We start from the raw sequence: 14,270 nt of genomic DNA, 5'->3' as shown, positions 1-14,270 counted from the left end.
ATAGATAGATAGATAGATGCATGGGTGGATGGATAGACAGACAGACAGACAGACAGACAAATAGATAGATAGATGATAAATACATAGATGATAGATAATAAATAGATACATAGATAGATAATAGATGGATGAGTAAATAGACCAATAGTACCAATAGTTACATTTTTCTCTGATAAGTTTCTCATCTGGCACCCTTCTTTTCCCTAGCATATGACAATTAATATTGATAATATAGACAAGAAACTAGCAATTTAAAAGTTACATATCCATAATTCCAACACTCAGTACATTCCATCCAGGGAAAAGTGAAGAATACAATTTAAAAAGAATGAGCATACAGTGGGAAGCCATTAAACACAGTATAAGTAGAAGAAAATGTTCTGATTGTTTATTATACCAAAAAGAGTTGCTCAGAATACCACATCTTTATTTTGTGATACAAAGGATGTTTTTACATTTTGTACAAAAATCATTGAATTATCTTTGAATTTTTCATCTAATAGTTTAAGAAGATATTTATACACTTCAAGGTTCCTACATTTTGTTCTTTACACATAAGAAACATTTTGTATGCAGATAATATGACAGCGAAAATAGAAAATACAATGTAATTTTCCCAGTGAACAAAAAGCAGTATATAATTTTTTTTAAAAAAATGACAATTCTCTTTAAATAAACATTAAGGAGTAAATACCAACCATTCAAAATATAAAGAATAGAAAACAACCAAAATCATACTGACTTTAACATTGCTTTTGCAGATAATTGAATATTTTCAGAAGTTTCAAACAAGTTGCACTAACTACTTCAACCTTGGTCTGAATCCCACGTCATTAAATTGAGAGTGTTAACAACTGTCTTCTAAAGAAAGGTTATAAGAAAACTGAGAAATGACAGAAAATGATCACTATATACAAGCCCTCATGTAGTGTAATGAAAATGTTACTTCCCTATTAAGGCTAATTTTTTAACCTCTTTTCTAAAATAAGTATAAGGTGTATAAGCTTTAAGGATAAGATAAGGACCATCTTATCCTTGTAGGATAAGAGATATGATAAGCATAAGAATTATAAGCATAATAAATAAGATATATAATAAGTATAAGATAAGAATGAGCAAAAAGAACTGCCTTTATAAACATATGGATAAGTAGGCATACATATGTGCTCAAAAGTACACATCTATTGCCTTCCCAGACTCCACTTTGAAAATAAATTATAAAGAATCTTAGAAAATATATTACAAACTGATTATATTTTATATAAAATGCATATTATCTTTAAGATACTTGGTGCCAATGAGAAGCATTATTGAAAACTAAATTCCCCACGGAGTACGTAAGATCTTGACAAAGTCTTCATCGCCTGCTACCCCTATACTCAGGCCCTCATAGTAATCTTCAAATTCACCATATGAAACCTCGTCGTACTTGCTGCAGGTGCCTATTAATGTCTCTAGGAAGCATGACTGGATTTCCTCCTCTGTTGAATGCCCTGTGGAAAGAGGACCAACTTGAAATATTTGCTGTAAAAGTTCAGCAAAAGGACAGATGATGATAGAGGGATGCTTATTTGTCTTCTGAAATAATTTTGGTAATTTAAAATCATATGCCAAACTTCCCTCCAACTTATTTAAATATTAACCATAGTTAATTTGTCTCATGATCAGCCTCTTCATTACTATCCCCCTCTTTCATTCTTCCATTGACCTGGTATCAAGCTATTAGTACAAAACATAGGAAAAAGAAAAGATTCATAATAGTAAAAAGATTCAAAGATGAAAAGCTTCAGAAAGTGGTCAAAAAATACCCAAAATAAAATTTAAAAAGTACAACAACCAAAAAAGAAAACAGCAGTAATCTATGATCTTTAAAATGACCTTTAAAAACATTCTTTTACATCAGAGAGGAGGACAGATGGCTAGCAATCAAGAATATTTGCTGCTCATCTCGTGAATCTGAGTTTGGCCAACAGTACACACACTTGGTGGCTCACAAAGGCCTGTAACTCCAACGCCAAGGGTTCTGACACCATCAACTGGCTTCTGCAAGCACCTACAACCCCATACACAGACATCAATATGCATACACATATGCAAAACTAAATTCAAGAAAAACCTGTTGCTGTCATTTAAAAATATACACAGAAAATAGGAAAACATGACCCTTTTATTAAGATTAAAGGAGGTTAAATGAAAAGAGACTAGATATTGAGCTATGCAACAATAATACTTTGTGGTACTTGAGATTGTTTGTCAGAGCAAAATCTAATCAATATCTAATGTATATGGAAACAAATTTCAATTAAAGCATTTTTAATTAAATTTATGCTTCAAATAACAAGACTTGTATACCTTCTTAAAATCTCCTACCTAGAAAATACCCATCTCCCATCATCCATGGGAGATTTTCTTTGTTTGCTTTAATAGACCAGAAATTGTTACAAAATTAAATATTGTATTTTTCTCATTACAAAAACTGATTTTAGGATGTGCCACTTCCGTTAAAGCCATTTTCTAACAAATTATTTAAGTAAGGTAAGAGAGAGAGAGAGAGAGAGAGAGAGAGAGAGAGAGAGAGAGAGAGAGAGAGAGAGAATGTTTTCTGCAACTGAAATTAAACTGTGAAGACAAGCATGCAGGAGGCAGAGGCAGAGGAAAGTTACAAGCAGATGACCATCCTGGTCCAAACAAGATCCTGTCTCAAAAAATAAAGAGGGAGAAGGAGGAAGAAGAGAATGAAGAGGAGGAGAAGGAACAAGAAGAAGGAGGAGGAAGATGATGAGGAGGAATAGTAGACAATTTTTGTCCTGGATATTGATATGTAAATAGATTGCAATTTGTAATAAAACACAAAAATAGGATTTTCTTTGTTATATTAAAAGTATCACCAGATTTTCCCTTTAGCTTTCCTCTTAATTGAGAATGCAAAGCCAAAGTAAGGAACTCCTGAAAGGCACCAAGGTTGCCCAACAACACAAGTAAACCTAACTGGAGCCATCATCTCTGACCCATAACAGAACTAAAGCTGCTCAGGTAAGCTAACTCCAAAAGAAGAGGTGAATGATGCTGAAGTCACCAAAATTTGAAATAGGCAAAATCATTTGCCCTTGTGTTTGGTGTGACTCACTCAACAGAAAGATGTAGAGAATGACATGTCCAGGATGACCTTGTCCTCCTCATGCCCCTGCCTCCAACTCCCAAGTCCTGAGATTACAAGCATGTCTCATGAGCTCATTTATCCACAGCTGGAATTCAAATTCAGCCCCTCCTACACATTAGGCAAGCACTCTACCAACTGAGCCAAGGCCCTAGCACATACAATATTTCTTAATGATAAGAAGGAAAGGTGATTGTAATGTATCTTTATAAATGTAAAGTATAAAGGATTAAATTTGAGTGTCATGTAATCTGTGAATTGTATCTTGGGTATTCCAAGCTTCTGGCTAATATCCACTTATCAGAGAGTGCATACCATGTGTATTCTTTTGTGATTGGGTTACCTCACTCAGGATGACATCCTCCAGATCCGTCCATTTCCCTAAAATTTCATAAATTCATTGTTTTTAATAGCTGAGTAGTATTTCATTGTGTAAATGTACCACATTTTCTGTATCCATTCCTCTGTTGAGGGACATCTAGGTTCTTTCCAGCTTCTGGCTATTATAAATAAGGTGGCTATGAACATAGTGGAGCATGTGTCCTTACTACATGTTGGAGCATCTTCTGGGTATATATGCCTAGGAGTGGTATTGCTGGGTCCTCAGGTAGTACTATGTCCAATTTTCTAAGGAACCACACATGAAACTCAAGAAGAAAGAAGACTAATGTGTGGATACTTCAATCCTTCTTAGAAAGGTGAACAAAATACCCATGGAAGGAGTTACAGAGACAAAATGTACAGCAGAGAATGAAGGAATGACAATCCAGAGACTGCCCCACCAGGAGATCCATCCTATATACAATCACCAAACCCAGACACTATTGTAAAGGCCAACAAGTGCTTGCTGACAGGAGTCTGATATAGCTGTCTCCTGAGAGGCTCTGTCAGTGCCAGACAAATATAGAAGAAGATGCTTACAGCCATCCATTGGACTGAGCACAGGGTCCCCAGTAAAGGAGCTAGAGACAGGACCTAAGGAGCTGAAGGGGTTTGCAGCCCCATAGGAGGAACAACAATATGAACTAACCAGTACTCCCAGAGCTCCCAGGGACTAAACCACCAACCAAAGAGTACACATAGTGGAACTCGTGGCTCCAGCTACATATGTAGCAGAGGATGGCCTAGTCAGTCATCAATGGGAGGAGAGGCCCTTGGTCCTGTGAAGGCTTTATGCCCCAGGGTAGGGGAATACCAGGGCAAGGAAACAGGAAAGGGTAGGTTGGTGAGCAGGGGGAGGAGGGAAATTAGGGGGTTTTTCAGAGGGGAAACCAGGAAAGAGGAGAACATTAAAAATGTAAATAAAGAAAATATCTAATTAAAAAATGATTAAATTTAAAAATATAAGTCTTCTCCATTCACATGTGTAACTATCCAGACAAGAGGGTCACCCATATCATAAACAAATGCCTAAGTGGGCAGGACATGGGGTGAACACTCTAACGCCCACACAAGAGGGTGAAGCTAGCTAGGAATTTAACCATGATCCAGTGAGTATATGGGCAACACAAATTGTTTTTTTCTCTTTTGTTTTTTTCTTTTTCCATTTTTGGTGAGGGCACAAGAGTGGGAAGGTGTACCTAGGAGGAGCATGAAGAGAGCGTGAAAAATCAGGGTGCATTGTATGAAATTCCCAAATAGTTAATAAAAATATGATGTTGGGTAAAAAATAATAGTGTAAGGCTGGAGGCTCTTAAGGCCAGTCTGGCTTCCATGGTGAAATCCTGTCTGAAAACGAAACTAGAGAATGTTCAATTAGTAATGAGAATCTTCTACTTCTGTATTAGTTAATGAAATGCAAATGAAGTAGGCTCAGGGAGTGGGGCAAAAATAATTCTGCAAAACAAGGCAGTATAATCTAGTGTAGAACTAGCTACCACTGCAACAGCATTTGGAAGTACCAGTTGATATTTGAAATGTGGATATCCTAGTCATTCTAGGGATTGGTATCATGCCTGGGAGTCAGAAGAAAAGGACCCTCAGGAGTCACAGATAAACACACGTGTGCTTCATTAGATGTGTAGCAATAGTTAGAAATTAGAAGCCCACCAATAGGAGAATGTCTATGCACATTTTAATTTGTTGATTATTAATAGGATAATATTTAGCAATCAAAAAATATGACAGTGTAATGGAGATTAGCAAACAAATATACAACTATGAAAGTCATGGAGGAAGTGGTTGAAAAATATGTTACATGATTACAACTTTTACCCTTCTGAAGAAAATTACAATGAAATTAAGGACATTTTGGTGGCCAAACACTATGATAAGCTGCATTCATAAATCCTCTACACAGGAACTATAATAAAAAATGAATCTTTAATATTAACTTTTAAAAATTCACTCTGCTTTCCTCCCTGTTTTTGAGGCAAAGTCTCACTCCATGGCCCAGGCTAGTCTCATATTTACACTCCCTTTGCCTCTGCCATTCCTAAGTGCTGATTATAGGTGTGTGCTACTGCACTTGGCTGGATGTCCACAGATACATAATGTCATCTTATGTATAATTCCATTCTAGATAAAGACATAAATCTTCCTCAGTCCTCAAGGATGGGGCACTCTTCCAGAAGATACAGTAGCTATAAGTAGGAGACTTACAGAGGTTTTGCCAAATCTCTTTTACACTCCAATTCACCACTCATTCCAAACAAGAAACAAGAGTTCTATCTTCATTACAACTATCAGAGAAATCAATAAGTATAGACAACGGACCTAAGAATTCTTAAATGAAAAAGGGAAGGTTGCTCCCAAGCTATTGGCTCCAACAAAATTGATTTCCTTCCTTTCAGCCGATGCTTTTAGATTAGTCTAATTTAGAGAAGACACTTTTTATTCACGAGCACAGTAGAAATCAAAAGCATTGGACAGGTGGCGGTTACCTGAAATCACACGTGGATGCTTCTTTGCACAGTAACACTTTCTTATGTCTATAACAGACACGATGCCGGTTTTGTTAAAATCCAGTTTCATGAAGGCCTAAAGAAAGACAGGGTTTCTCTCTATGAAATTATTAGACATGAGATGCTGTTTTGAAGTCAATCATTTATGAACTATAAACAAGACATTTTGAAGGAGCTAACCAGGGGCTTGAGAAAGCATCATATATGCAGAGGAAGATAACTAAAACAAACACTGGGAACCCCTCCCTGACAGTCAGCATTTCGTGTGCTCTCTGTCTACCACCCTGACTTGCAGAAATGATCAATCCCCACTGCCCCAGCCTGGTTTTGCTGGGAACTGATGAGTCAGGTCAAAGACCTTGGTAACTTTCAGCTCTGGGATTCATGAAGTTGATAAATGACCAAAATGAAGAGCTGTGAAATTATTTGAAGGTTGTTTGGTGGTTTGGTTGGTTGGTTGGTTGGTTGGTTGGTTGGTTGGTTGGTTGGTTGGTTGGTTTTAGTTCAAAAAGTAAACATGCAAACTCCAGATCACTAGAATCAATGAACAGGTGAAACACTCATTTTTTAACATGTAAATACTTCCTTTTTGGTTCCTGACTGTCTTGCTTATTGTTCTTCCAACTCAATACAATTCTGCCTATCAAAAAAAAAAAAAAGCCCTAAGGAAGGAGGATACACAGACACACCAAGCATCTGAAGCAGCAGCCTGAGCTTGCCAGGAATCAACTCCAGAAACATCTTTCTTTATTCAGAATATCGAACTCACAGAAACATTGACCTGCTCTAGCTTCAACTGTGCCTAAATTCCTTTCCTGAATCCTTATTCTTAGAGCCCCAGAATAGGCTATATGTGGAGGTGAGGTCCTTAAGGAAGTAACTAAGATGGAACAAAATCATTAGGGTAGTCTTCAGTCTGGGATGACTAGTATTCCTCTGACAAAGGACAGCACAATGCAGAGGGACCGCCACAGGATAACAGTGAAGCAGCCACCTACAGACCACAGAGAGAGTCCTCAGAGGAAACCAGATATGCCCACCCTGCTTGGACCTCTAGTCTATAACCTATGAGAAAATAATATGACAGGCCTGTCACTGGCTGTAACTCTTACTTTTTTCCCTCACCTTTTCCTTCCTTCATTTATTTACTTTTATTTTATTTTTGGTTCTTTATTCTAACTACAATGACTTATGCATAAATACTAATACAACTTCTATTCTGATACTCAAACATAGAACCATAGGCATGTAAATAATAATTAATAACAATTAAGTGCAAAGTTGTAGATGAGTGAGACGAGACGTTTGCTTTACTTAAAATTTTTATTCCATCACTTGGTGAGTAATGGTAGAGAGCATTAGTTTAGCTTTGGGTTTCTGTTTGTATGTTTGTTTGCACTTGAGACTGACACCTGTTATATTTCCCTATCCTACTCCACATAGAATAGCTTTTTATAAATATGAGGTACATATACCTATTTACCTATTACATTAAATACATACACAAAAGAAAAAACATACCACTCAAAAGTGTACTTGTCTATTAAAACTGAATTAATCTATATTTTTATTTTAAAAAATGTAGGTATCACTCTGTGTGTGATGTATGCGTATGTAGGTCTGATGTATGTGTATGTAGGTGTGATATATACACACGTGTGTAGTGTATATAACACAGACATTCAGGGTGTCAGTTCTCACATCCCACCTTGTCTGAGACAGGGTTTCTTTGCTCTTAGCTAATGCATATCCAGGCTAGTAAGCTACGACCTACAGAGAGTTTCTTATCTGTGCCTCTCAGCCTTCCATAAGAGCCCTGGGATTACAGACATGTGTTACCAGGTCTGGATTTACATAGTTCCTGAGAATGTGAGCTCAGGTCCTTACACTTGCACTAGAAACTCTGTACCCAGTAACCTATCTCTCTAGCCCCAGGACTCTAATTCCAACTTAATATGACCTTTGTCATGTTCACTTTAACACTTAGCGTGTATATCATAAAAAAACACAGAAACACTTTAATCATCATCATAAAACAGCACATCTGAGTACCAACACTGTAATAGTTGTGATGCTAGGAATGGAATGATCACATCCAATCTTTCTACTCACTCTGTGAAACAACAAATGAAGCTTAGGATTTTACACAATAGTATAGTTGGATAGCTAGCAATTTACAGAAACAATTATTTATTACTATAATTCAATTTGGATTTTATTTTTCTTGTATCAAATATTTTCTAAGACAAATATATCACATATGATATATATGAGATTTAGTTTTATTCATGGCAGACTTGTACAAATACATAAGCTTGCTTATTTTAAGTCTTACTAAACCTTGTGTATATTACAGCCAAAATGATATAACATGTTTCAATTGATGGCCCATTCAAGGTGCTAAAGAATGAATCCAACAATCTAGTAAGAGTAAGAGTTTGAGATCAGTTAGCAGTTACCTTTCGAACAAATGACTTCCTATATTCATTCATTTCACCAAAAATGGCACGTTTGAATTCTCCATAATCAACCTTGTTCTTGCCATGGCCACAGCCTTGCAGAATTAGCCAGGAAGACTCAAAGTCCTAAAATAAATAAATAAATAAATAAATAAATAAATAAATAAATAAATAAAAATCCCAGTAGAAATTGTCATTACATCTTTAAATTATATGTCACAACAATATCAGAGGCATATTTTACTAAATCATCCATGGCTCTAGATAACTTAACTTACAGAGTGAGAAAATTCATAAAGTTATGGACAAACATAGTAAAAAGAATTTTGGAGTGAATGTCTAAGCTCGGGGCCTCTTGTGAAGGAGTAGTAACTCACAGTATATCCCCCTTTCTAAAGCTATGCTATTTGAAGGCAGAGAAATGCTGAGGGTTGAACCTAGGATCTCCTGCACATCAGGTGTTCTCAGGGATGCAAGTTCAAAAACTGACCTCCATCCCAAGGGTCTTATCAATTTTTACTGATAAATAATAGCACATGTAGAGAGCATAACATGATACCTCAATACACATGTATGCTGCAGAAAGATCAAGCCAGACTAAATACCATCCCTGTCAAATATTTAACATTTTAGTAAGAATACTTAGTAAGATTTAGTAACACTAAAGTTGTAAGAATATTTAAAATGTTTTAGCAATTTTTAAACACAGTACATTATTGATTATTCTTGACTATATTCACCAGGCTGTGTAGTAGATAAAACTCATCCTCTTATCCAAATCAAGATTTATGTCACTTGGCCAATCTCTCCCTTTCTCTCTACACATTACAACCCCACCATTTACCTCTCGGTGTCTTTATACAAAGTAATATGGCTGTTGTGCACTTGGTTTTGAATGTTCCTCTGTTTTTAAATGTACTCCATCTGTGGCAATTTCAAAGTCTACTCAGGTTCTAAAATGCCAGTCACACTGAGACCATTAATGGGGTTTCTTCTGGTCTTGGGAGCACAGAAGGTTTGAGTGACTTCGGAACTAGTCCAAAATTTACACTAAAAGGTATGATGCTAACTAAACACCATATGTCAGTTTGTTCACCATCATTACCATGGGCTTCTTTGGCAAAGGTTTAAAATCCTGTTCTACTCAGTGTTCTTGATAACAAAAGAACTTACAGCATTCCTTTATTGAAGCTCAGAGAGATATATTCTCGATGCTTCTGTCATGGTGTTGGCTTTAACTGAGACTGTAAATAAAACCCCCAGGTTGGCAAATAGATCCTCTGAAATTATTCTCTTTTACTTCCTAACGTTTTCCAAATAAAACTGTAATTAGAAAGCTAAGATTCACTGTTCCCTGCCTCTCCACAGCAGCCAATGATCTATACAGCTTTTTTGCATGTCAAATGGCTCATGCATTAAGAAGAAAAATGTGTGTATGTGCACTTGAGTTATAACGGAGTCTGAGTTTCACTTTTACAAATCATGAGTTAAAACGAACAGGAGGCAAATAATATTGGACTTAAAAGGACTTCTGAAGACTCAAAAACTGAGTAATGCAATTAAGTAACAAAAAAATTCACATGTCTACATATGATTTAGAATGGAAACTAATTCAATTTGGAATTTTTGCTTCATTGATAATATTTCTATGTAAACTTGGCTCTCTGAGGAGCATACCACTTTTTTTAAAATCAGAGAGAATGACTGTGTCTTTTCACAACTATGTTCTACTTCACAGTGAGACCCAGGCTGGTGATCACAAAATCTTATTCTCACATCTCCCTGTATGCACTCATGGTTGCATAAGCATGTATATTGCATAGGTGATATAACAAGAAGCAAAATAAAAATATTAGTTAAAATGTGTGATATGGCTAGACATGTAGATCAATGGTAAGATACTTACTTTGCAGGTATAAGACCTTAGCACCAATTCCAAAAATTAAAAACAAAATAAATCAAGTTTATAATAAAGGAAAACATATGAGAAAGGATGAAACTTACATTCTTACATTATCTTGCTTAGTAATTGTGATGCTTTGAATGAAAATGGCCCCTCTAGGCTATATATTTGAATGCTTCAATCCCGGTTGGTGAAACTGTTTGGGGAGGATTAGAAGGTGTGGCCTCGTTGGAGGAGGTATGACCCTAAGGGTGGGCTTTGAGATTTCAAAAGACTATGCCATTCCCCATTAGCTCTCTCATTTTGTGTTATGATTGTCATGTCAACTTGTAGGATCTCTACTGTTCCAGTGACATGCCTGCCTGCCTGCCTGCCTGCTGCCCTGCTCCATACCATGATGGTCCTAGACTCTAACCCTCTGGGGAACTAGCAGCCTCCAACTTAAATGCTTTCTTTCATAAATTGCCTTGGCCATGGAGTTTTGTCACAGCACTAGAAAAGTAGCTAAGACAGAAATCTTAGATAATTAGTCTTGTTTGATAGTTATAACCATTTTGCAAACAAATATAGAAGCACCCAAGTAATACAGTGCTTTCCCACGCTTCACAGGGCCAGGCTATTGTGAACGCCAGCTCTCTTATCAGTTACAATTTACTTGTCTGTTCAACAAAAATATACCATAGCATTCTAATTTCCTACTGTTGTTTTATTTTTTTCATCTATGAAAGAAAGATGTGAAGGTGGATGGTCCCTGGTCTGTCTCACCAGACATACCACAGGCTTCAGTGTCATTATCACGACAAACCAAAGGACAATTGTGTCCCAACAGTGAGAAGTCATTATATGAACCTACACTACATCATGTGAAAAGACAATTTTTTGTTGTTATTCAGCAAAAGAGAAAAGCACAAATGAATCTGCATCTGAATCGTTTGTGTACTTTTAACCCACAAGCAAAATTTCCGAGGACAGCATACTAGGCTTTCAGGCACCAAACTTCATCTCTCCCACTCTTTTATCTTCTTGCCCCAGCTATGTGCTATTGTGCCCATGACAGACTCAGTTCAAGGTGCTAAATAAAGAGCAGGAAGCCACCTTGGTCCCCAACTGTGTGGGACATGACATTTCACTTACAGAGGCAATGTGCCATGAGGAAACTAAAATGGACATTGATATTGAAAGGATCAGAGTTCAGACAGCAGAACTCCTCTGTTAGGAAAGCTGTGGCCAAAATGATGAGAAAAATCTACAACACACAGATCTAGTGCGAGATCATTCACATCAGAGGGAAGCAAGTCCCTGCGACTTGGGGAAGAGCCACAGTTCATATCCGGAACATGCTTCTCCTTTCTAGGAAACGACCGTTGTCTGAGCCATGGCCCCCTCTTCATGGGAGACCCACTGTCTGCTCTACTCTGTTCTTCTCTACCCTTGCCTGTTAATTCTTCCTCATTACTCACAACCCAACCTGATGCATCCTCCTCCAGGGAGGATGGGAGCCAAGGTCTTCCCTCTCCTTCCTGATAACATGGCTTGGAACTGAGTACTGCCACACCTGTTCCCAAAACATTCTCTGTTTGAGGCATGTATAAACTTAACCACTTTCTTCAGTTTTGAAGATTTTGAGGTGGACAGTATATCATCTCAGAGCTCTACACATGCCTGGCTATTAAACACTCCAAAAACATATGATAGAGGAATAGATATCAACATTTTAAAAATCAATGGGACTTGTTGCTTGTTGCTGGGTGGCTTAACCCTGATAGCAAGGCATTAAAAAAATAAGCTATTAAAATTTCATTAGAAAAGTGAACAAGGCCATGCAAGAGTACACCCAGAGCAGAAAATGCTGTGTGGTACATACCTGTTCAGACACTTCCAAGTGAAAGGTTTTCAGAGCTCGCTGAAAATCTGCTTTTTCTAAAAGCCCATTCCCTTCCTTATCCAAATGTTGGAAGTATTTTCCCAATCCAGTCAAAATACGAACACCCTTCTCATGAAGTTGATCTTTTAGTTTATCTGTTTAGTAAAAAGACACAGGGAAGCTAATTGCTTCTGTGCACAAAGAGAAAAAAAGCTGCAGGGTTTTTTTTTTCTCTTTTGAGAAAATAAGTTGATAATAATGGAAATAAGGATGTGAATAGCCAATGAACATATGCATTCAGCTGACAAAGGACTTTGGAAAGGAGAATGCTTTTAATAACGACAATGTCAGACACAACTGCATATTCGTAATATGCCAGAACTACAGCACCACTGTGTGGTGAAAGTGTTACATGTTACATACAGGAGAACAATGTTTCTCTTTATTCATAAGTTAACAATCTAAGTGTTACAAATAAAATCTTAGATTCTCTTGTTTAGATCATTTTATCTAACTGCCCCATATTTTTCTTATTTCTTTATTTATACTACTGAATTACAGAATTGATGCCTGACAAATCACACACCAAAAATACCAGCTCAAAGAACTTGAAGTAGTTTAAAAGTTTAAAGCTGGAACAAAATGTGTCAAATTCCATCTGGGTTTTGGAGAACTAGTCTATACTTACATATTCATAGTAACTATTTTATCCAGAAAATTTTAGAGGTCACATACTCTGGCTCCTAAACACTCTTTCTAGCATATATAGTGCTGTCTGTATCATATTACAATGAATACATTTAAAAAACAAGAATACAACTGTCACGAGCTTCTGTAGTGACAAAAACTGTGTTGGCAATGACAAAGCAGGAAGAGAAAGACCTGCTAACAAGGGCAGTGCCAGTCTCAGCCAACCTACCAGGCAGCTGTTCAGTTCCTAAATATCTTTGTTGTAAATAATATCTCAGGACTCCACAAAATTCTAGAAGTATAGATTGTCTTCTGTGATGATTTGCTTTATGCCTTTCTCCATCCTTGATGGTGAAATTCAACAGAGGAATTGTATATTACAGCTGTATACTGCACTGGCTATGAAGCCTGCGACACTTGGAAAAATGTTTCAGTGTCCTGAGCCAATCTACATCTCTTCTGTTCTTTCTGGCTTCCCATTAAAAGGTAAAGAGACATTACCCTCACTGAGAGGTGACGAGAGAGTTGCAAAGGATCTACACAAAGTTGCATGTCAACTGAACAACAGGATCTGCTCACAGACATCAGAGCACATTCAATAGAAGGTAAACTGGAGAGACATCAGGCACTAAGCCACTAGTCTCTACAGGATATCATCTAGGCATAAAACAAGTATATGGTGGTTCATGCCTATAATCCCGGACTCTGGAGATGAAAGAAAGAGGACTGCCATGAGTTCCAGGGCAGCCAGGTTTGCACAGTGAGTGGCAATCTACCTGAGTTACTGTATGAGCCCTTGTATAAGTATATATGTGTATGTACACATCTACATATATATACACATGTGTGTATACATATATATACACATATATGTGCATATGTATATATATATGCATATACATACACATAACATAAATATACATATGCATATACATATATATCATGGCCCATGGAGATGAGGAGTCAATGGGGAAAGGTACTTGCCAATCCTGATGACCTGAGTTTGAGTTGCAGGAAAAACACTGACTTCTACAGGCTGTCATCTTACCTCACTTGTATGCTATATCACACACACAAACAGACACTACACAAATAAATTAATACACTTTTAGTTTTAAAATTTTCAATTTTACATTTTATTTAGCTTATGATTAAATGCACATTACCTAATATTCCTAAAATTATTGTTATATTAGTACCATTAATAAAAGACTTGAAAATATTTTAAGAACTATTTTATTATTTATGTATATATATGTGGGTGTTAATATTTATTTTATTAATTAATTATGTA

General features: G+C 36.7%; 1 protein-coding gene across 5 annotated transcripts in view; it reads right to left on the bottom strand.

Moving 5' to 3' along the window:
- Nucleotides 1-410: 410 nt before the first annotated feature.
- Caps2 (calcyphosine 2) overlaps nucleotides 411-14,270 on the bottom strand; it is a 50,996-nt gene continuing 37,136 nt past the window's right edge. For all 5 annotated transcript variants that reach the window (XM_031350073.1, XM_031350077.1, XM_031350076.1 and 2 more), the window contains 4 exons: nucleotides 12,287-12,441; nucleotides 8,520-8,645; nucleotides 6,040-6,136; nucleotides 411-1,493 (listed from right to left, as the gene is read on the bottom strand). In XM_031350073.1, coding sequence (XP_031205933.1) covers nucleotides 1,318-1,493; nucleotides 6,040-6,136; nucleotides 8,520-8,645; nucleotides 12,287-12,441 — 554 coding nt within the window. In that variant the 3' untranslated portion in view covers nucleotides 411-1,317. The remainder of the gene's footprint in view (nucleotides 1,494-6,039; nucleotides 6,137-8,519; nucleotides 8,646-12,286; nucleotides 12,442-14,270) is intronic.

This window comes from Mastomys coucha, unplaced genomic scaffold (genome assembly GCF_008632895.1).
Source record: "Mastomys coucha isolate ucsf_1 unplaced genomic scaffold, UCSF_Mcou_1 pScaffold4, whole genome shotgun sequence".
Classification (NCBI taxonomy): domain Eukaryota; kingdom Metazoa; phylum Chordata; class Mammalia; order Rodentia; family Muridae; genus Mastomys; species Mastomys coucha.
This window is presented reverse-complemented; position numbering and strand designations above follow the sequence as displayed.